Source organism: Pleurodeles waltl, chromosome 12 (genome assembly GCF_031143425.1).
Source record: "Pleurodeles waltl isolate 20211129_DDA chromosome 12, aPleWal1.hap1.20221129, whole genome shotgun sequence".
NCBI lineage: Eukaryota > Metazoa > Chordata > Amphibia > Caudata > Salamandridae > Pleurodeles > Pleurodeles waltl.
The window spans coordinates 364,575,026-364,598,873 of record NC_090451.1 but is presented as its reverse complement, the minus strand read 5'-3'; the positions used below and the strand labels follow the sequence as shown (position 1 = coordinate 364,598,873).

The 23,848-nt window shown below is 46.9% G+C and overlaps 1 protein-coding gene across 2 annotated transcripts in view; it reads right to left on the bottom strand.

Annotated features, from left to right (window-relative positions):
• The window catches only part of MYLK3 (myosin light chain kinase 3), a 386,764-nt gene that overhangs the window by 15,694 nt on the left and 347,222 nt on the right, over positions 1 to 23,848 (bottom strand). For both annotated transcript variants that reach the window (XM_069216622.1, XM_069216621.1), the window contains exons 11-12: positions 15,444 to 15,596; positions 12,536 to 12,668 (exon numbers count right to left, since the gene is read on the bottom strand). In XM_069216622.1, coding sequence (XP_069072723.1) covers positions 12,536 to 12,668; positions 15,444 to 15,596 — 286 coding nt within the window. The remainder of the gene's footprint in view (positions 1 to 12,535; positions 12,669 to 15,443; positions 15,597 to 23,848) is intronic.

The following is a 23,848-nucleotide window of genomic DNA, read 5'->3' as shown; positions in this document are numbered from 1 at the left end:
GGAGTGACTTTTTCACTCCAAGGGAGATTCCTTCGTTCTTCTGGTGCAGGCTGAAGACACGCTGGGAAATAGTTGCAGTTGCTGGCAGGAGCTGAAGATACAATGTTGCAGAAGTCATCTTTGCTTCTTTGTTGCAGAGTTCCTGGAGGTCCCGATGCAGTTTCTTCGGTAAGAAGATGAGGTGACGGATGCAGAGGATTCCTGCTGGAGCCCTGCAATCCGAATCTGAAGAACCACCCAAGAGAGAGACCCTAAATAGCCCTGAAAGGGGATTGGTCAGCTAAACAGGTAAGCGCCTATCGGGGAGGGCTCTGACGTCACCTGCTGGCACTGGTCACTCAGATGCTCCCAGAGTGCCCTGCCAACTTGGAATCCAAGATGGCATAACCCAGTGACCCACTGGAGGAGCTCTGAGCACCACCCGTGGAGTGGTGATGGACAGGGGAGTGGTCACTCACCTTTCCTTTGTCCAGTTTCACACCAGAGCAGGGACTGGGGGTCCCTGAACTGGTGTAGACTGGATTATGCAAGGAGGACACCAAATGTGCTCTTCAAAGCATTTCCAGTGGCTTGGGGAGACTACCCCTCCCAAGCCTGTAACACCGATCTCCACACGGAGAGGGTGTAACACCCCTAGCCTGTAACACCGATCTCCACACGGAGAGGGTGTAACACCCCTCTTCCAAAGGAAATCCTGTGTTCTGCCTTTCTGGGCTTGAGCTGCTCAAGCAGCAGGAGGGCAGAAACCTGTCTGAGAGGTGGCAGCAGCTGGAGCTGCCTGGAAAACCTCAAAAAGCTTGAATGGCAATACTGGGGTTCCTCTAAGGAGCCCCCAGAGTGCATTGAATCATATAACCAATGCTTGCAAAAGCATTGGGGTATGATTCCAACATGTTTGGGACCAAACATACCTATGTCCGGAGTAGCCATTATGTAGCTGGATATAGGTAGTAACCTATGTCCAGTACACACGTAAAATGGCATCCCCGCACTCACGAAGTCCGGGAAAATGATCCTGGAGGTCATGGGGGCACCTCTGCTAGTGAAGGGGAGCCCTCACACACAGGTACTCTGCACCCTGCCCTCAGGACTGGAGGGCCTGTTATAGGGGTGACTTATAAGTGACCTGGTGCACTGTAAATGGCAGTGAAAGGGTGCATGCACCTTTTCACACAGGCTGCAATGGCAGTCCCGTAGAAGCCTTTGCATGGGCTCCCTATGGGTGGTAAAGATATGCTGCAGCCCATATGGATCCCCTCGAACCCCAATGCCCTGGGTACCTAGGTACCATATACTAGAGACTTATAAAGAGCACCAGTATGCCAACTGTGGGTGATATACTGAGTTAACATTATGCAATAACCATAATTTAAGGGACAGATCATAACTACTGGTGTCCTGAAAAGCAGGATCCCAGTAGACACAGTCAAACACACTGACAAACAGGCCAAAAGTGGGGGGTAACAAAGCTAGAAAGAGGCTACTTTCCTACAGTGATCAAGCATAGATCATGTTCATATCAGAGATGTGTCCATCTATCTAGCTCCATCTTGACTTGCTAACCCAATATCAAACTATTGAGAATAGAAATTACACCTTCCCCAGTGTGTACTACAAGTATTCCTAAGGCCTCAAGCTGAATAACCATGTTGGTAGCAGTAGCAGACACATTGACATAGCACTGTGCACAAGATGACTCCAGTCATGTAGACAAAAAAGTCCTGAGTCTGCCTGCTTTCCACTCAACTGTGTTGGCTGCAATGGTGGTAAAATGTCATTTTCAGGTCATCCTCCAAAGTGCATCTGATCTGCACATTTAATCGACTGCTTGAGTCAATGATGTCATGTGTGATGGCAAATCACCCAATACTATGGTTAGTAAAGAGATGGGAACACCCTGCCTCACAGTCCAGCATGCAGTCAGCCCCACTGCATAATGGTAAATGCAGTACAAATTCGTTTTTACTCCACCAAGTAGTCTGTAGTTTTTCACCTAAGTAGGTGCAGCTAGAGGTGTATATCTCTAGACACATGTTTCTGGGTTTAGCCCTCCATCAGCAGAGAGCAGCTTTGTCCGTGTGGTTGCTGGACATGCTGCCAAAAGTCCTCTCAGGTTTCTGTACCACTCACTGACACGCAGGTGCTTCAACCAGAGCTCGTCAGCTCGCTGTACTGCATTTACCATGATGCAATGGGGCTGACTGCATGCTGGTGTGTTAGGCAGGGTGCTCCCATCTGTTTCCTGTCCAAAAAGGCTCCCTTGAGCCAGCGAGTTGACAATTTCTGGGTGAAGCACTTGCATACCAGTGAGTGGTACAGAAACCTGAGAGGACTTTTGGAAGCATTTGACTCTTGATGCTACTGCCAGCAATAGCTCCATCACTCCAGCTGCTATGTGCCGCCTCTAGGAGCAATCATGCCAAGTCCAGCTGGTGAACATGCCCCTGCCTTCTCTCCAGAGGAGCTGGAGAGGCTTCTGAGTGAGGTCCTTCCCCTATATGGACAGCTCACCAGTGGGGCAGATAAGTAGCTCACTGGCACAACTGACTCTGTTCAACACCATCTTTTCCCTCCTCACAGGCTACAATGTGCCCCTGTGTGCCAGGTATCCATCTTGTGTGCCTGTTGTTACATTCTGTGTGGTATAAATGGGATGTACATGGTGCAGGTATTGGTGACTTGTGCTATATGTTGTGTTCATTCACATTGTGTTGAATGATGTTTTTGGGGGTCCTAGAACCTGCTTGTGTTGGGTGCACATAAGTAGGCAAGGAGGCTTTACTGCCATCCAATTATATTTCTTTGTTAATGATGGTTGTAAATGTTGGACAACATGCATGTGCATGACAGCATGAGTTGTTTATGCATCTTGTCTGAGCCATTTGATAATCTTGTAAGCAATATGTATTGTGTCACAGACCTTTCACCCCACATGTGGCCTTGCCAAACTGTTGTTTGGAAGGCATTTCATGACTCATTCTGCCCTTCTGGTTGCCACACAAGCCACATCACTGATGGCCACATGACGTACTGTCATGCACGGAAGTGATGGAAATGTGCCATGTATGTTCTGTATGCTCAGCCTGCAGAGACCATGGCCTGTCAAATGTATCTGACAGTATGGGACATTCTACAGGATGTGGGGGAGTCACTGTGGCTATGTAACTGTGGTACTGTGCCTACTCCTTGTAGACCTGCAGATCTTGTCATGTGGTCAATATGAGGCCCTGGTGGCAAGACTAGCCCTGAATGCCTCAGTCCATTGACTAGAATAGGAATGTGTACTAAGGTAAATCCCAGAACTAGTCCATGGGTGCATTTTGCATCATTGTCCATGTGTGTCTTTGACTCATGACAGGTCCCATGCTCCCACAGCTCTGTTTTCACCTTCCCATAAGTCATATTTGTCCTCTGCAGACTTATTGACAAATGACAACCCCAAAGTTCAGCAGTGTGTAGATTCCTCGGAGGCCATGACATGTGACTCAATAGCTTGGCTACATAGCAAAAACTGTACAATGCATACCTTTGTATGTTGGATGCCATCCCTGTAGTTTAGAAACATATGTCCAAATGAGTGTTCTGTGGTACAGGTACATACCACAGAAACTCACCCTGATGTGGTATGAGTCTGTATTTGGTAGGCCACATGTCCACAAATGCACAGGGAAGACACTTTCCGTACCTACCATGCCAGCCCTTTCATTGTCACTCAAGTGTTAGGGTGAAGTCCGTACTATGGTAGTTGCCTGTAGCGACTGAATGTAGTGAATCAATCTTGCAGAGTGTAAATGTGTTGGTCAAGTCAGGCCCAAGGAGTTTAGCCTTCAGAAGCCACTTTAGTTTGTAGTGTTTCTTTGTGGCTCACATCACAGTACATATTGCTGGCGCATAGGCTACCTGATGTCAGTAGGCATGCTTAGTCATTGTAGGCTATGAGCCGGGTAGTGGATTAGTCTGCAAATGAATGCAAAAGTGTGTACTCATGTCCCTGTACTTATTGGCATGTGTGCTTTACACTTGTGGTATGTTGACAAATTGACAATTTTTTGCTTGGTGTTTCTGACGTGTGTGACACAACTATTTGGGCAAAAACATGTGTTTGTAATCACTTGATTTGTCTTTTGCAAAACACCCATCAGAAGAAGGAGAGTTGGAGAGCCATCACACGGATGGTACGGACCTTGCGGGACCACAGCAGGCAGAGCACCAATTGTCAGAAAAGGTGGGAGGACCTGAGACGCTGGGCACGGAAGATCACGGAGGTCCAGCTGGGGCTGTCCTCCCAACGTGGACAGGGTGCACGTCAGACCATGACCCCCCTAAAGTACTGCATTTTGGCAGTGGTGCACCAGACCTTGATGGGCATTTGAGGGGAGAACAGCAGCCACAAGGGGTGAGTACAGGACACATTCCTGCCTGTCACATATCCATGTTGATGTGTTAGGTTCTGACATCTCCCCCTGACGACTGGAGATTGGCCATTGTGTGACACACTAGATGAGTAACTGTTTGTGTAGATTTGTAATGTGGTGCATACTGATGTGGCTTGCCTATTAGCCCAGGGACCTATGATACAACTGGGTACAATCCACAAAAAATAGCTCTCCAGGGATAACACGTCTGTTTACATTGATTAATCAAGTAATGTTTGTTGTTGTAGTGGGTGTAAATTCTACACTACAGACAACTGCGCCTCAGTGAATGAATGAATTAATCTTTATTGCATGATTAATTAAAATCATTGCACCAAATACAATAAAAGATAATTAACGCCAATAAAATGCAAAGAATGTTAACCAACACAAACCCCCACACAAAACTTGTGTGGGTAAATAAATCACATGGCATCATATATTAAGTATATATGAAATACATTTAAAATAATCCAAACGTGCAACAGCCTAAAATTCTACAACTGAAAAATGTAAACCTCCATTGTCCCTTCCTGCACAAGCACTTTCTGTTTGTTAGATCACTAGGCCCATATACGTCGAGTTATTAATAGGCTCTAATCTCTTGTTCGCACAATGCCGAGTCTAACTTTCCAAGTGTCTCACTAGTCAGTCTCTTGGGAGTAAAAATGCAAAATAATGCATTCTGTGCACCCGTCTTATTGACCACAGAGCCTTATCTGTCTCAGTGTCAGGGGCTCTGTCATGGGCTCCTTGATTCTCATCTCTATAAACTATAATAAGCCTCTAAAAGTACAAATTATAACTCCCATAGGCCCCTTGGGTTCATATTGAAAAAGTGCAAGTGCAAGCATCCATGTGCCCTAAGGTACTTTAATTCTCAACTCAGTGGACATGTTTCAGGCCTTAAAAAGTGCGAGTGCTGACTCCATAAGTCCCTGCTCTTTAACCAAACAGTGACAATGGGGTAACCTCTTACATCTCATCCTTCCAGTGCCCAGGACCATCTAGGAGAAATGTGGAGTCACTTAGGGGGTAGGAGCCATTTCGTCAATGTCGTTTCTTTATAGATCTCACCCCTCATGTAAGTTCCTGCACTAATTTGGCCAAATGCATGGTGTAGGGCCTGTCTCATTTTATGGAAAACATTTCCAAAGCAGGCCAGTTCCATGGGGACCACTGCAGTAAAAACAAATCTTATAGCTTCTTTGCATGTTCTCACCCCATGTTTCAAGAACACAGGTTTAAGAGTTGATGTGTTTCTGAGAGCAAACATGGGCAGCAGCATACAAGATGTGTTATAGATTCAGTGTGATATTTACACAGAGTACATTCCTGCAAGTGCCCCTGCGACATCTTCCATTTACGTTGATAGTTCCAGACAGGAAGAGTTAAGAGGCGCATTTGCAGCCTATAATTTTCAGGTGCGTAGTACCCCCTTTTTTGTAAATGGGTTGAAGTATTGAACCTTTCCTGGCCTCTGCGACCACCGAGTAGTGTAGACAGTGATTAAATAGAGCGGTCAGAGGGTCCTTCCAATAAGCTTGATGCTCTCTGAATATGCTCCCTGGAAAACCACTGGGCAATGGGTCCCATCCCACCTCAGGTTACCAAGCACCATTTGCCCAGTCTTAATAGTGACTGTTACTGTCTTGTCATTTGGCCCATCTACTTTGTGGTGCCACCCGGTGAGTTCTTGGGCCTTTGCATACTTTGGGTCCACAAAAAGATTTCCCACGTGCCTTTCACAATCACTGGCAGAGATCACGTTAACAGTAGTTTCAGATGCTTATAGCAGAGGGTTGATATAGTCCCAAAATTCTCTGCTTCTATTAGGCGGCAGCAGTCCAACCAAGCGTTTCCAACATTCTTCGGTCTCTTTTACCTTCAACGACCATATTGCTCTTTTGTACTCTTTCTGTGCCAGCCTCCTGAGGTTTTCCATGGCAGGAGTTTTGCTCCTCTTATAGTGCCTTTCTACCAGCCGACACCTCCTTTTAGTCTTTATACATTCCTGGGTTGCTGGCAGCTTGCCCACACTTTGTCTTTTGCCCCCGGTGAGGCCAACCTGTGCTCTGTTACAAAACTGAGCATCAAGGTTCTCAAGCACCTGACCCTATTAGTCAGCTGTCTGACCCGCCCCAAATTGAAGTTTTATTGGGCCGTTAGCCTGCTTTCATGCCTCATATTTTATTTTGCAAGCTGCCCTCTTTTTAATTTGTTTTGTTAATGGGCATAAGCCAGCCATAAGTTGCTGGCTGCTAGCTTTATAGGGTTCATGTCTCATTGCCCCAAGATCAAGTGTTACAGTCCAAAGAAAAAGGAGTGATGGATCATTGTCCTCAGCCATGTGTCTGCTCAAATGAGTAATTTGGCATCTGCCCCCCAGAGGCATCTTGCATTCAGTGTGTGACGAATACTGGTGTCTCACTACTGTCTGTCATGTGAAAGAGGCCGTCATACATGTGACAGAGCATACATTGTTCTTTGGGTGCAGCTACAGATCAAGACTTTCCCTTGGTAAGTGTGAAATGTCAACTGACATGATTTATGTGCCATTACTGTTGTCATTGTTCCTTGTGCCTACATGTTAGCGTATGTCCCTTTCTCTTCAGACAAAATGTGTAAACTGCTGTTTCATGCATAGTCTACCTGTGTTCATGGGATGATTTCTGTATTCCCTCATATATGTGCATGCCAATATGTGTTTGCAATTGGACATATGCAATGGCGCTACATTTCATTTGGTGCCACAGACAGAGGTGTGTCACCTTTGATTGCTGGCTCACACATAGCCTCACCCGTCATAGCATATCATTTGGCATATACAACTGCAGTAGCAATGAGGGACACTACAGGGAGGACTAGAGTTTTTACACACAATGTGCATTTCCATTCTATTAATGTGGCTTCGTGTGGAAATGGGCACTGCACATGTGTAATGGGGAAGGTTTGTTACCTGACTGTTGGCATGCATTATGGAGTGACTTGCAGTTATATTGGAATCACATGTGGTTGGGTAAAACCATTCATCCACAGACATCTGGGTTTTCAGGACCAAAATGGAGACACTGATGTAGCTTCCATTAGGGCAACATGATGCAGCCCTTCTACAAGTACTTGCAAATCTCTGGGCCTCTCCAACATGCAAAGGACTAATGACTTCTACAGATGCAATCATAGTATGTCATTGTAAGGGGTGCCAGACAGTAGTGGTGATTTCCCAAGGGCTTGCTGATTCATTTTGTTGTGGATTTTACAGACATAGCTCCCTGACAATTTGCACATTTTGTCGACAGTGCACATTTCCATGTCAAATGTGTAGTATATCTGAGCAACATTAGTACTACCTCCATGACTCCATTAGGACAAATTACACAGGCTGAAGTGTGCGTTGTTGACATGTTTTCAGTGTGACATGAGTATTTTTATTTCCATGTCCCCTTCTTCAGGCTACTGTACTTCTGTCAGCAACATGCCAGGATTTTGGAGCATAATTTCTTAACGTTGTGTTATTGTGTATGTGACAAATAGATGTCTGCATGACATTGTGTGGGATCTGTGGGAATGAACTTGGCATTGCCCTACTGTTGCATAACAACAGGTAACTGAGCTATGCAACATGAGGCAAAGCATTGAAGGTGATGTGGTCTCCTACTTGTTCAATTGTTACTGTGATTGCACAACTTCACCCATGCAACTGGAGTTGTCTGAGATCCTGACTTTCCTGTGGGCAACTGTTGATAGTTCAGGTGACATGCATGCATATGGCATAGTACATGTAGGAGACACTTTGATGGCGTTTTTTGCTAGGGCCTACTTGACGTAATGGTAATGTTTGTTAATCACAGCTGTTGTTCAAGTGTGATCAGCAACATGTGGTGACCCTTTTCCTCTTTGTATTTGCAGCATCATCCCAGGTAAGCCAAGGAGACAGGGCACAACCAAGTGGGGAAGCACCTGGCCAGGGTGCCTCCAGTCAGGACACCGCCGGCACGGAGGGACCCAGTGGCCTGGAAGGTGAGGGGAGTGCCACGGTGGAGACACAAACAACTTCGTCATCATCGGAATCTACCTCCAGTGGCCACTTCCTAGTGGTGGAAGACCCATCAGGAGCTCCTCCTATACCATCCTTGTCCAATCACACCCAGTTCTATCACCATCCTCCCTGTTGCTCCCCACCCAGTTGGCTATGCCCACTCACCCAAGAGGGAGTGCCTCTCCTTTGCCCCAGGCACCTCAGCCCCTGTTACCCGTGTTGCCCTGAGTGAGGAGGCTACTGACCTCCTGAGGAGTATCTCTGTGGGGCAGACTGCCATTGTAAATTGCATCCAGGGGTTGGCAACCCAACTTCAGCCGACCAGTGTTCCCTTGAAGGCACTCATAGTGACATGTCTGGCCTACAGAGAACTTTTCAGGCTCTGACCTCCTCATTGACGGCAGCCATCCACCCACCACATACCTCCCCCTCCACCTCCCTCTTCCCAATCCAAATTCCCTATTTCCCTACCTGTCCCAAGCACACAGACACATCTGCACGCATCCACCTCAACACACACAAGTAGTACACATCAACACAAACACCACAAGACACACTTGCACACAGGCCCTCAACCCTCACCAACAAACAGCGTATCAGCCATCACTTCAACAGGCACCCCCACCGACTCACAAGCCACATCCAGCACACCCACAGACACCACCACAACAGCCAGTGACACACCCACCATACACCCAGACAACAGCTCACAACCCAATGACTCGTACACCTCAGACACCATACCCTCAGACACCAGCACAACACTCACAGACACATCAACCATAACCACAAACACCACCCCAACATATACACACACATCCACCATATCCACAGAAACCACACACAGACACATCCACATCTACCATACCCACAGACACCACCCCACCAGTCACACACACATCCACCACTCCCACATTACCCAGCACCTCCACCTCCCAGCCCCCAAGAAACGCAAACACCCACATTCACACATGCAACAGACACCACCCAAACACAAGTATATCTCACACACCCAAGGCATCTACATCCACAGACACGCCCACCACTCCCTAAACCCCCAAATCCCCAACCCCTTCTGATAATCTTACCTGGTTTCCCAAAGAGAGTTTCCTTTTTGAGCTTGCCCTTTCCCCTGTTACCTCCAAACCCCCTACCAAACCCAAGAGGCTCCCACCCACATTCCTACCCTTCCCCTCCACAACCAAGTCCCTCCCTGTCACACCTGCCCTCTGAAAGCCCCCATACCCCTACCCCCAAAGAAGCCCACCCCTCCAAAGAAAAACATCCCCCTCCCAAACCCACAAATCCCAAATCTGACCCCACCCAACATCACCCAATGATGATCTCTGAGGTGCCTGCCTCCCTGCCCACTTGATGCCCCTTCCTGTGGGGGTTCCCTAGCAGTGATTGGAGTCAAGTATGAGCAAAGTAATGTGCATTAACTGATGTGAACTGGCCCATGGCCTTGGCTCTTTGCTGTTGTTTTGTTGAATGCGCATTTGTCCTGCAATTACTTTTCTACCTTTATGTTGTTCCTTAGTAACTTGTGTTGAATGCCTGCAGTTGTGTATGTTTCACCCTGAATGCTGATCTATTTGCCGCTGTTTGCATTTTCCGACTTTGTAGGCAGTGCTGGTGTCACCCAAAACAAAGATAGATGTACACTGTGTAGATGTGCATTTGTTATTCCAATTTGAGTGTCATTGCATTGATTTCTCTTTGCTATGGTAAGTATTTCATTTTGTGTTGGCCAATGTCAACATGTTTAGTGTTAGACATGTCCCCCTGATTTGGATTGTACATTTGTCTGATGTGTAGAAGCTAGAGTTTTGTTTGTCCACACATGGAGGGTGTTCCATTGTGCTCTCTTCCTTTGCATTTGACTGAGCATGTGGCCATTTTAATGTTTGAGCGTTGCAGCTACTTCATCTAGATGTATGGCCATGCTTTTGTATGTGCTTTCTTGACTTGCACTTACACATTATGCTGAGAGGCTTTATTGTTTGTCCCTGAGATACATGAAGGACCAGTTCCAGTGCAAATGTTGTTTTAGGGGCATGTGCAAAGTGTAATGTGTCACAGGGCAGAATCTTTCCATGAGTGCTCCTGATGCCCCCTTCTCTATTTTGCAGGTAGTGTTTGCATTGTGAGCTTTGGATGTTTGTCTCTCAAAATTCTGTGCATCGTATTGACCTTCTATTGAGTTGCAATGTGAATGATGTGTGGGTCCACTGCAGGGCTGTTTCATGGGAGGGATGTTTATGTTAAATGACACATCTATACATATGTGTCTTCACTCTGATGGCCCATGGCATGTGTGCAATGTGAGGGTGTCATTTGAATTATGTGTGATGTTGCTGTAGTGTTGGTGTTGTGTGACACAATGCTCTGTACAATTCACTGTCCCTGTGGCTAACATGAGCAGATTTATGTTTGGCCTGCCCCTCACCATGGCGGTCAGCGTTGCCTGACGGTGCCGGTGGGACAGCAGCAGTCTTTGCTCTATGGGTCTGCCAGCATCGTAATAAGGTGGTAGACTGCCAAGCTGATGGCGGTGCACAAACTCGTAATCAGGCCCTAAAACTCCAAACTCCTTAGCTTTGATAGCTTAGGTGGACTCTCTTAAAATATGTAACTTACAGATGGATCCTTCAGAGTTGCACAACTCCTCCAGTTTGCATTATAAACATTTCCAGAAATGAATAATTTCTTGTGTCTCATTGTTAATAAAAATAAATTATTCTGACATATTCTGGCCAATTTTCCCGGATTCTTAAGGGCATTTTCCTTAATTGTACAGTATTTTCCTTCATATTAAATATTTTCCTCTTTCCTTTCCTCCTTTCTCAAACCCTATATGCAACATTAAGAAATCTGAGTGATGATTCCTTTAAATATCACTTTATGTTACAGATCATCCAGGATCACATAAAATTATCTATTCACTTATTTCATTTATTTTTCTGAATAATTGTTCCCTAAGAAAAACAGCCAACAAGTATTTTGCATAATATTCTTAGCTTCTTTGGGGGTCACTAATATATGCTTCAAACACATCTTGTTCCACCTTGAGCTTGTTCCCTTTTCAAATAATGTATTTAAAGGGCTATGACACGCTCTGGACCTGAACCTAAAGATGTAATCTTCAAAACATAAGTTGCGATTTACACCTCTTTTATTGTTGGGCCCCAGGAATGAAATGAAAGAATGAATTAAATGCAATGATGAATTTTGAAGAATAATTGTGGATGATCTTTATTAGGATTCAAAGAGTGGGATACTTAAATAACTGAGCCAAAAAAGCTAACACTGGAAGACTCCCTCCCTCCATACCAGACTTCGTCAAAAAGTTTCAAAATGGCTTCCATGGAGCTAAATAGAACCTAAACATGGCCTGCACTGCTCTGGACATACTCCCTCTTTGTCTGACTAACTGATAAATATAACTAAATAAATAAAGAATATGAGGTGTGCCAAACCTTACTCCACTTCCCCGGACCTGCTGTACAGCCACGATATTCTATTCAAAGGAAATGGTTGGATCATCTCCTTGACCTAAACAATGCCACAAAATCTACAACCATGCCAATAAATAGTAAGGACCATTTTAGCATGCTGCACTTTGCATTATCACCGAGGTGTCCCTACTCTCCCACTTCCCAGCACAGTTCTGGTGTAGCAAGGGTGCCATGGCCCTAGTGCAAGCAACGACACGATCATCCCTGACACAAGGTTGTGTTGTAAAAGAATAGCATATTTGGGATGCACTGGGTTGCTCATGCCCCAGGGTCCCAGTACTACTGCATTGCTGGTACTCATTAAAGTCATGACTCTGATAATATTCCCAAAAGGCAAACACTATAATCATCGAACTATGTAACAATTAAAATGGAAGATTATCAAGAAGGGCAAAATTATTTGTGTACATTTGTTTGAACATTGATAAAATACAGAAATTCGTGGCCATATCTTTTCATTCTATTTTTACAGATAGCTTAAACTTCCAAATAATATAGCCTTTACCACACTATGCACATATATTTTTTCAACCATTGGCATAGCATTATCCCACAATACCCACCTTCCATTTACGGTGTGCCAGGTATTTCTGCAATAGGACTTGAGATTTCAGGCGCACTTTGGACTTCTTAGCCTTGGCATGGAGGTCATTCAACCATGCATGCTTCAGACACTGAGCGGCACTTATTCTGCAACTGTCAAGAAAAGGTTACGGTCAATACTGCTTCAAACAGATAACTGTACTTTTCTGAGCACGTTCTCAAGAGTACAGAAGAGGGATATTTAATGACACTCGCATAAGCAGTATAGAGTATAATGTGGCTGTATAGAAAGAGGGTTGGAGACGATTTCGTTAGACGTAAAAATTACATCTAGAAGAACTGAATAAAAAAAAACATTTTAATGGTTGCAATGAAAGACTAAGGAAATGGGTCCCTTGACAGAGGTGTAGCCATAATGGTCTCACGCTAGAAGCGTGACACTGGCATAATGGGGTGGATCAATAGATGATCATACATAAATAAAAAGATAAATGCAAAAACAAGAGTCCTGTGTGTATGAGCTCAGGTAACAAGAAGGGTGGTCACAGCTGAAGCCACACAAGGCAAGTATTGGTATCCTGGAGTTTCCAAACAGTAGACAACAAGCCATTGCTATTCTTCTAAACAAAAATATTTTAAGACTCTTTCTCCTCATAGTTAATAATTACCTTCCGAGACTCGTTTCGGTACTGGGTGTGTCACCATCTCGACCACTCTCCTCTTTTTTCTGTCCCTCTCTATTTCCCTGTGCCTCTCCCTGTTTTTTTTTTATCTCCCAGCTCCTTTTTCCTTTCCCTTTCCCTCTCCATCTCTCACTCTCCACCCCTTGCTCGCATTGACACCATCTCTGTCCCTTCCTCTTTGTCTACCTCTCACTCCTTCCCTTCCCTCCCTCTCTACTTCTCTATACCCCCTCCTCCTCTCGTTCCATCCCTCTCTCCTTGTTGAGGCCTCTATCTCGACCCTTCCTCCCTCTTTCTTTCTTCCATTCTTCTACTCAGTGTGCGTTAGCTCTAGTTTCGTGCGTTCATATTTGCCCCATAAATAATAGTGGACGGGTTCCAGTGTTGTCCTAAGATGCCCAGGTCTTTGGTGAACTGCAAGGCATGAATAAGGGCCCTCTACAAACTGTGAAATGTAATCTTTCAGCAAGATGTCTCAATTTTCTGCGATAAAAATAACTTTACAGGTACAATTAAGGGAAACAAACATATGAACTAATCATGTATTCAATCATACCTTTCAAAACAAATGACTCACAGCCACGATGTGCCCCACAGGAGGTTAATGAGAGAGGCTCCTGCATAAAGCCTAATTAAAGAACTGCCATAAACAGTTCCCGTCAATATTCTCTCTCACCTAAATGTTTTCTCATGATTACCTACCAAGGAGACCATTACATACATTGCAGCAGAGAAAACAGTTTTTCGATACACTGGTGCAAACTTTATGCGAGCTAACAAAATTATACCCTTACCTAGAAACATTTAAAAAGGGACACTGGGGGTCATAAAAAGGAAAACTTTCCAAATACCGCCTTATCAAATGTGTTTTATACGTTATACGTTTTATACGTGCCAAAGAATTAGGGCTCCATTTAGAGGTTGGCATATGTGGGGCGTTAGGCAAAGCAATGGCTGGTCCAGCAAACAATGCAGTCCTCCTCTCCCATTTTGAGGTGGGGAACTGCAGGCTTTCCAGCAGCTGAGTCTCAGCTTGCTCTGCTGTCAGAGGCCCTTTACCTGAAGTGGACTCGCTGGTTTTCCCAGACTGGGGCCGACATGCCATGCATGGCGGACCTGAGCAATGAAAACTTACAAAGGTTCAAGGTGCAAAGAGAAATCTCCCTCTGCTTGTCAGGGCCATTGATTGTTTTAATAAACTCTCACTTTGGGAGTTGGTTTGTGGAAAAAAACAAAAAGCATGCCTACAACACACCTAGCACACCGACTGATGCACTGCAGGTAGTCAGATCCTTGCCAGCCACTGCGGGGATCCCACAATATGTTGGGAGGTCCTGGACCTGGCGAACCATTCACCACGGTCTAAATGAGGCCTTTCCGGCCAAGCCATAAAACCCCCAAACGCTAAATAAATAGACTACAATTTTATAGGGCAGAATCGAGGAGATGGGGATTGATACAAATTGCAGCCTTGGCAGGTATGTTATGCTTGCTCCATTGCTTTCTCCCAGAAAAAATGTCAGAGGCCATTATTGCGTAGGCCCTAATCCCTTCACCCACATACATTCTCTCGACTGACAGAAAGGCCCCAAAATTCCTGATAATCTAGGCCTAGGGCAGAGAGAGGTGCAGCCTTGTATTAATTACATTTGACATGCAGACGGAACATTTAAAGTGCCTGTCCACTTGAACAGCAGCACCTCAGTAGTTCTGGAAAGGAACCGAGGACATTCGGAGGCCTCACGGGCTCACATTTAATTGGAAGCAAGCTGTTAAATGTCTCTCTGGTCTCATTAGCAGAGATAACTGTCGAGGGCTCCTCAAACCCAAAGTGAATAACCATGTCGGAATTCTATAAATATAAAAAAAATCCGACTTAGAAGAAATTGCAATCGCATGTTGGATGCTTTTTTGGTACTGGACTGAGAACCGCCGCCATTTGGATGATATCACAGCTCCTAAAGGCCACCAGGAGATAGCTTCAACCTTCGTTTTAAACTGAATGTAAAAGTTCACATTTTTCTGACATATACATAATAGCAAAATGGCACCCACTGAGCTCGGCAGCCCACTCCTGCCGGTGGCAGTCAGTCACCCGAAATTAAAGCAATTTGTCCCCTTTATGTGGCCGCTACAATTCATCTCAGTTAATAGGAAAATGGTCTGTCATGAACAAAGAGTCGTGCCCTCCTGAGCACTCTTTCAATTCCACTTGTTAAGAAGGTTGAAGTGGCCTGTGAAGTACCTCTTCTCTTTCACTAAAAGTTGGGAGATGAAGTCGCGGCCTTCTTCAGACACTTGCTCAAACGCTTCCGCATTAAAATCCCAGTTGCAGTTGACGATGTAATTCATAGTCTCGGTATCGTTCTCGCCCAAAAAAGGAGATAGGCCGCTGAGCCTGAAAGTCAAGAACAGGAAGTTCAATCTCCCCAATCAAACACCGTTTATCCCCTCAAAAGTTACAAGACTTACAAAGCCAGAGACAAAACCTATGTGCATATATGTATTAACAATCAATCATTTTCAATAACTACACACACAAACCTGATCATAGCAAGGATTCATATATTTGTGGGTGGTACACAGTGCTGCTGAGAACTGCTACCCCTGTCCTAAACTGCACGTGGCCCCTTGTCTAGTTGTTGCTATGACCAGACTGACTTACTCGTCAGGTGATGTAGTTACCTCTTCTATTATTTGAAGTGTATTAACTGAATGAGGTACATGGTAAAATAATTAATAGAACTATACAGTAGAACGGGTATATGACCGCCTTTATGTGTGGGGATCGATTCTAATGTCAATAGTACAATAAAGGTTGGCCATTTATTCACAGATGCAAACCGAGCTCGATTGACATGAGCCAAGTTAACAGCAGGATGAAGGTGGCATTTTTATGAAAAACACAAGGATAACAAAGAGTTAGAGCTCGTTGTCAAACTGTAGACTGTGCAGTTGTTCACTAGCGGGGAAGGAAAGCATGAGGGGTTGAGTCCATATGCTGCAGCAGTGGCCCAGGAATCGCTGACATCACCGGAGGGTTACATTAAAGAAGTGGCTATCGTGACAGCGTCCATGAAGGGTCAGAGGTTTGTTGTAACTGATGGTGTGTAAATACAACCCGAAAGAGGACCCTTTTCTTAGACAGACCTAATAAATGTCACAATGGTTCTTCCTGTCACTTGACTTTGATTTGTGAGCAGTCATGTCTGTAGGCAAACATAAACAAAGCTGGAACTGTAAGCTCTTTTGATAGGATCATGAGTGGATCTTATTGCATAGTGTGAGCCCAAACATAGATTGTATCAACACTTTGTAACATTTCAGCACGTTTCCTGCGCTGTCCATACTGTAATGCACACTGTTGTAAACTGTCTACTAGGGAGGCATATTAAACCCTTGTATTAAGTAAAGCGAACAACTCAATCAACATCATAAACACCAAGGGGGTCATTGGTCGGAGCTAATGTGGTGGTAGTACCGCCAACAGGCTGGCGGTACGTAACACCACATTATGACATTGTGTACCACTCCGACTGCCATGGCAGTAGCAGCCGCCGGGCTGGAGATAAGAATCTCCAGCCCGGCGGCCGCCATTGTGCCGCTGGTGGTATTATGTCCCTGCCTACTGCCATGGTTTTCGTGGCATTCGTAACGCCATGAAAACCATGGCGGTAGGCCCTATCAGTGACAGGGAATTCCTTCCCTGTCACTGATAGGAGGCCCCCTCCCCCTCAAACCTCCCCAGACACCCCCCCTTCCATCCACGTCCCCCCAAAACACACACACACGCAGACACACACTCATCCACACATACATAAATGCATTCACGCACACATCCGCACACACATCATAACATACACGCTGACATGCATACACATTACCATACATACACGCACTCATGCACATTCATACACGCACTCACGCACATTCATACACGCACTCACACGCATTCATACACGCACACAAACAATACTACACACACACTCACATTCTCACACACTCACACATACATGCACCCCCCCCACACACACACAACACCCCCACCCCTCTCCCCTGTCAGAAACCCAACTTACTTGAATCCAGGGGGTCTCCTGGCAGGGGACGGGACAGGGCGCTGCTACCGCTAGCAGCGGCCCACAGCAGAACATCGCCAGGCTGTATTATTTGAAATAATATGGCTGGCAACGGTCCACTGATGTGGCGCTGCTGGTAGTAGCGGCGCCACCTTACCGCCATCCGCCAGTATGGACACAGCTGGATTTCCGCCCTTCTTGTGGTGGAAATTTAGTTGTGGTCATAATATAGCGGACGGATGGTAGCCGCGGCAATGGTCTTTTGACGGCTGTTTTTACCGCCATTCTCAAAATGAGGGCTAAATGTCTGTTTTTTATTGTTTACAGAAAAGAAAACCTTACACTTTGCTCATTACATTTACCCTTCTGCTCACCCACCATGTCGTTTAAGTGCATGGATGCCTCTAAGTGTGTAGCCTGGGGGTGAAGGGAGCAAGTTAGGCCTTTCAATCAAGTGTTGTTCATGTTTTGGCACGAGTAAGGAAGTGGTTAACTACTTAAAAGAACAAACCTGTCATTCCAGTTCATCTGTAATAGGTCCGCATAGCTGCTCTCAGTGAAGACGGCCCCTTCAACCTTTGTTTACATGAACTTTATGCTCCCTTCTTTTTCCAATACATGTGCATGGATCCCAACAGCTGCTGACAGGAACCCAAATGTAGCCTACACAGCTTTTATTGATTCACTGTGACGGGCAAAGGTTCTCCAAGTCAGCTGCTGTTTATCAGTCCAGTGCTGTCTTGTTTATCAGTTCAGAGTGAAATGTTTTATGATGTGAGCTATCTTCCTGACAGCTGATGTTCCCGTCTAAATTTCATAGTCAGAAATATCCCAGTAAAATTATTTGTTCATTACTGCAGGCTTCTCCATGTTGCTCGGTATTTTAACTTTTTGTAAGCAATCAAAGAAATGCTTGTAATAACAACACTTCATATGTTATTGATTTTTGGCAGCAACAGCTTGAGCACGGAAACAATAGCTTTTAGCAACTAATCATGTTGAGTTTAGGCCCCAATACACAGTTCTATCAGCAGAGTGGCATTTCTATGAAAGATATACTGCAACATTAGCTGCCAGTGAAATAACACACATCACAAGTTGCCGTTTTTACAATAGGCCAAGGGCGGCTCCTCCATTAGAATGGAGGAGCGTCGTCCAACTGAAATGCCCCCAGAGCCGAAAAATAAAATGGTAATGACGTTAATTCATTAGCATTTTATTTTTCCTCAACCCATCCCGAACCAAGTGCCAGGACGGGGCGGAGCCTGTTGAGTGGCAGCAGCAGGGAGGAGTGGTAGGCTACCTGTGCACTGGTTTAAAGTGTGCATGTCTCTTTGGCCGGCCATCTTGCGACGGCCCGCCAGACATGCACATTTTAAACTTCTCTAACCTAGCTATCTTAAAACATCTGGGTTAGAGAACGCACAGGCCTCCAGGGCTGTTAAGAACGCTGTGAAAGGCCTCTCCTTCCAATTCTGGCGTTGCTTTCATGCTAATTACCAGCATTAAATCAGCGCCAGGATTGGTTAGGGGTATTTGCTGGAACCTGCAGGAGACAGAGCAGAACGGAGTGAAGACATCATGCAGCAAACAAGGTTAAGTGGCTATTTCTTTTTTTATTTATTTTCACCGCTCACCTTGCATGCATGCACCAATCCACCACCCATTTCCTACCCCCCCACTCTAAGTACTTGCCAGCCGCTGCTGCAATAGGCGACTTGTTTCACTCTAGTCTGACAAACAGCACAGAACCTGCTTTACAGAAGGTCTTCTACGACAGTGAATCCAAGCTGTGTGACCAGGCCTTAGGGGTACTGTCAGCAGTTGAGCTGCTCCATGTGAAGCCAGTAGAAAATGAAAGGAGAATAAACTTTATGTTTACAAAGGGTGAAGATGCAGTCTTCACTCTGAACAGCTACCAGGCACTGTTACAGATGAATTGGAATGGCAGGTTTGTCATTCTGTGTATAAAAACCCTTCCTAACTCCTGCTGTAAAAATTCAAAATAAAACATCGGTTGACCTCTTTAAAGGGAGCCTCAGGTTAAAAGATTTTAAATTTGAGGGGTGTGGCTTGGGGGGTCAAGAAGGTTGTCTCACTCTAAGAGTGACCAGGACCCCTCCATCATCCGCCGCCATCCACGCCACCTGGGGACCTACCCGAACTGTGCTGCTGGCCTTGTCTTATTACAGAAAGACTTTGGGCCAGAGAGAGGGTGTCGCGGGCCTCCCTTCAGGTATTGAGACCTAATTTCCCAGGGGGACCCGCGACAGAGAGACAAAATGGCGTGGGCTGATGCCCGCCGAGTCCCCACTGGTCTTTTGTGAAGTGCTGCCTGGGACCCCCTTGCGTTCTGTGGCTGTGTGCCGGGGGCCCCCAGCCTGTGATCCGCCTCTGGTACCTACTCAGCCCTCCTGTGGATGGGACCCACCACTCCTGTGGGTCAGGAGGCCCACTACAGCATTGGTGGAGGGGCTGCAGCAGCTCGCTGGACTCACGTCTGCGGGGAGGCGCTGAAAGGTGGGCCACCTGGCCGAAGGAGGCCCCAGGCAATGCTGAACCTGCAACAGCTGAACCCGCCCCGGAGGACTGACGGTGGGCATGGAGCGTCCGTTGACTGCCTTCTGCTACGGCCGTACCTGAGGCTGCATAGAGGCGCCCTGGCCCACAGACCTGTGACAGGTCCCTCTCCCTCCCCTGTCGGGCTTGACATGGGGAAGATCGAGGAGAGCAGGGGCTGCAAAGGACCGAATTCGGCTCACCGGACTCATGTCTGGTTGAGGCGCCCGTGGAAGACCCTGGAGTGATCCTGAAGGGCGCACCCCCAGAAGGTATAACCGGGGGCGCACTGAGCGCCTGTCATCTCCTGCCATCTCCGCCTCTGTGACTACGCGGGAGAGGCCGTGACCTCACCGGCCTGTAGTTGGGGCCCCCTATCTCACTATCCTTCCTCGCTTGGGTCAAAGAGTGGTGAACTTCAGCGGCCTTGAACTGGTTTACCCAGGCCCACGGTGGCAGTATGGAGATATCCTGACTACTTTGTGTTTGCTGCAGTTGCCCCTGACCATCATTCACTGAATCTACACTCTCTGGGGCCCCCTGTGTGCACTGGCTGATGGATGGCCAGGCTCATCGGAGGTCTGTTGTGTCCTTGTGATTCCACTAATGAACTTGGTGGACTGATACTCTGTTCCCCATGAACTATCTGGACCCTAGTTGCGTTTCTCATTCTGTTAGTGCCACAATCTGAACTATGGTGCTTCGTGGCCCCCCAGGAGTTGAAGTAGACTTGGCTGGAGCCAGAGACATAGGACTGGTGTGTCGCATCTCCCCTCTCCTCCCAGGAATACCCATCACGGCGACACTGCGACTGGCCCCGTGGGGCCTAAACCGTGGATGTAACTGTAGTGGCGTTTCTCAGCACCAATCATTCATGAACTTTAAGCCATGGGGAAGGATAAGCAGGTGAAATCATCCTCTTCCCAAATCTGCATAGACAAATTCATAACCCCATCTGGAGCTCAAGGGGGAAATACCATGGAGACCTCTGCTTCGGCCGGGGAGACACCAATAAGATCTTACAGGCCATTCAGTCTTCCCAGGTGGGAGTCGAGAATAAGATTGGAGGAGTGAGAGTAGATATAGCCCTGTTATGACAGGATCTCAAGAACACCGCAGCGCGCCTCACTGAGGTGTAGGCGCACATATCATCAGTGGAAGACGAAGTTCAGGACTTAAAAACCAAGGTGTCCTGCCTCCTAACTCACTCCCATGAGTTACAACAGCGTGCAGAAGATGCCGAAAATCAATTAAAATGCAACAATCTACGATTCATTGGACTCCCGGAGGAGGCCAAAGGTTCCAGAACTGTTGAATTTTTGGAGACGTAGCTTAAACCGTGGATGCGCCCCGGTAGGCTGTCCTCATGGTTCGCCACTGAGCAAGCCCATAGAGCTCTTTCTACCAAGCCTCCACCTGGTGCACCACCCAGGGCAGTGACGGTCCGTTTCCTTAACTTTTGAGACTGCAACAGTATCTTGCGAGTGACCCGTACACAAGCTGTGATCCACTTTCAGAACTCGAAGATTATGATCTTCCCGGACTACTCACGAGAGGTTCAAGCCAAGCGGCGCTCCTATGAACAAGTGAAGCAAAAACTGAAGCACTGCATTTAAAATATATGCTTCTTTTCCTGGCCCGACTCAAGGTTCTGCACGTCGCCAAGGCCCACTTTTTTGACACGCTGAAATCCCCATGGGAGTGGGCAACGGAAGAGGGATTCTTCAGGGATGTGTTGATGCACCCCCCTCCTCTCATCAGGCCTCGGCCCGTGCATCTGAGGTGGTTGTGGAGGAGGCCGACTGCCCTGGGTGCCCCTGCGCAGGGCCCCGTAGCAGACGATGAATGACTCGACCGCCTTGTGATCCCTTAGCTTGGGGTCTCCTTCCCCACCGCCCGCAGCGGGAAGATGCCTCTCACGAACCAGCGGCCCGGGGTCAGAGGCCCCTAATGGAGGGAGAGAGACTGAGTCAAACTTCTCCAATTTAACTGATCCAGTTGGCCTGAGGCAAAGTCTGGGTGGGTCCACCATCACAGTACGTATGAGATCCGGTTTCCTGGAGGAGTCCACCACTCCATACCACATTTTTTTCTTTTTCCTTTCCTTGGGGTTTCGCTGGGATTTGCTTAGGGGCAACAGATGCTTCTTCAATTGGGAGGGGAAGTATGGGGGGATCAGTTGGGGGGTATTCATCAGTGTATTGTTGAACTGTTGCATTGTTGTTTGTTTTGTACTTTGGTGTCACATGAGGGTAGAAGGTCTCGATTTGCTCAGCTCCCTACACAAACACAGGCTCCATTTCATATAGCAGTCCTATCTGACGAATGCCAATCGTTCCCTGCCATATGGTTCGTTCCAAGTAGCTTTCCTTTCCTGGCATTGACTGAGTGTACCATGCGGGATTCGCAGGTGGAGCCAGGGGGGGTCGCAATACTCCTACACTGTGACTACTCTTTGGTGGTGCAGCAGACATGGTCGGATCCTCAGGGGAGATTTTGTGCCATAAGGGGCCGGGTGGATGGATACCCTATTAACCCACTCCTTATATATGCCCCCCCTACAGCACTTGACTCATTCTTCTCCACACTCACAGACTTGCTAGCTCAGATGCCCTCTGGCTCCACCTTTATCCATGGGGACTTAAATGCAGTGCTAGATCTGGGCCTTGACATCACCAGCCCCCCATTGGAAGCCCCTCTTTGACGTTCTGCGTCCCTCAACAAGTGGTTGGGAGCCTCAGCCTTTGCGCAGCTGGTATCCTCGCTCCCGACAATACACTCATACCTCTGTGGCACACAAAGCACATGCTCGCATAGACATGATCCTTATGCCTGCCACCGATCTTCCCTTAGTTGCCCAAGCGCAAATACTTGCTCGCGGACTCTAAGATCACACCTGACTCACCTGATCATTGACCATGCTGACCGTAGGCGGAGTCCCATGTGGCGTCTCAACGAGTGGTTCTTAGAATATGAGACTTACTCTACTGGCCTTCGTAAGCAGAGTGAGCACTATTTTCGAGACAATGAGGGCACATTCCAGTCTAATATCACGCAGCTTTGGGCTGCGGGTATGGTTAAAATCCGTGGTGCAGTGCCAGGAGATGGAGAAACAAGTAGACATAGCGCATCTTGAAGCCTGGGCACTCCAGCTGGGGTGCAAACTGGGTGGGGAGATAGCCAACCGTGCTTTGGAGCTGGTGAGAGAGGAAATCAGAACTCACTCCATGGAAGAGGCGAAACAAATCTGGCAGGCCTCGCAGGCACGTGTTTATGGTTGGGGTGATAAGAACAGTAAATTACTTTACTGGTTGGCTAGTAGGTCACTGAAGGGTTGAGTGATCCCTGAGATAGCGGATGAGACTTGGACACTCTATATGGCCCTACCAGGACACAGCATCTACCTTTGCCGAGTTCTATGCTGCTCTGTACACAGCGGTGCCTAGACCAGTCATCGAGCATCAGGCGCCACTACTGAATGAGACAGCTATGCCTAGTCTCCCGGCCTCTCTTGACAAAAGTCTTGACCCTATAACCATAGATGAGATGGGGGAGGCTATTGCGACCCTTAAGTCGAGTAAAACTCCTGGCCCAAAGGGCTACCAGCAGAATATTATTCACAATTTCGGGATATATTGATACCCCAACTCCATGTAAAGGAGGCCCTGGAAAGAGGTGCTCTCCCTCACGATCTAGATCAGGCCATAATAGTGGTACTTCCAAAGTCTCACCCCTCCTCTCAGTGGCCTGCGCAGACTACCAGCCAATATCACTAATCAACAGCAAAATTAAAATCTATGCTAATATACTGGCCACCTGGCTGAAGACAGTTTTGCACCATCTGATCCACCCTGATCAATGCAGTTTCATGCCAACCCACAGCACTAGGCACTGCCTGCGAAGAGTACATGTCTCCCTGGCACACTGGCACGTGCTCCCCTCTCCATTTGCCATTTTATTAATCGACTTTGAAAAGACATTTGATACATTGGACTACGGGTAGCTAGACCTTGTT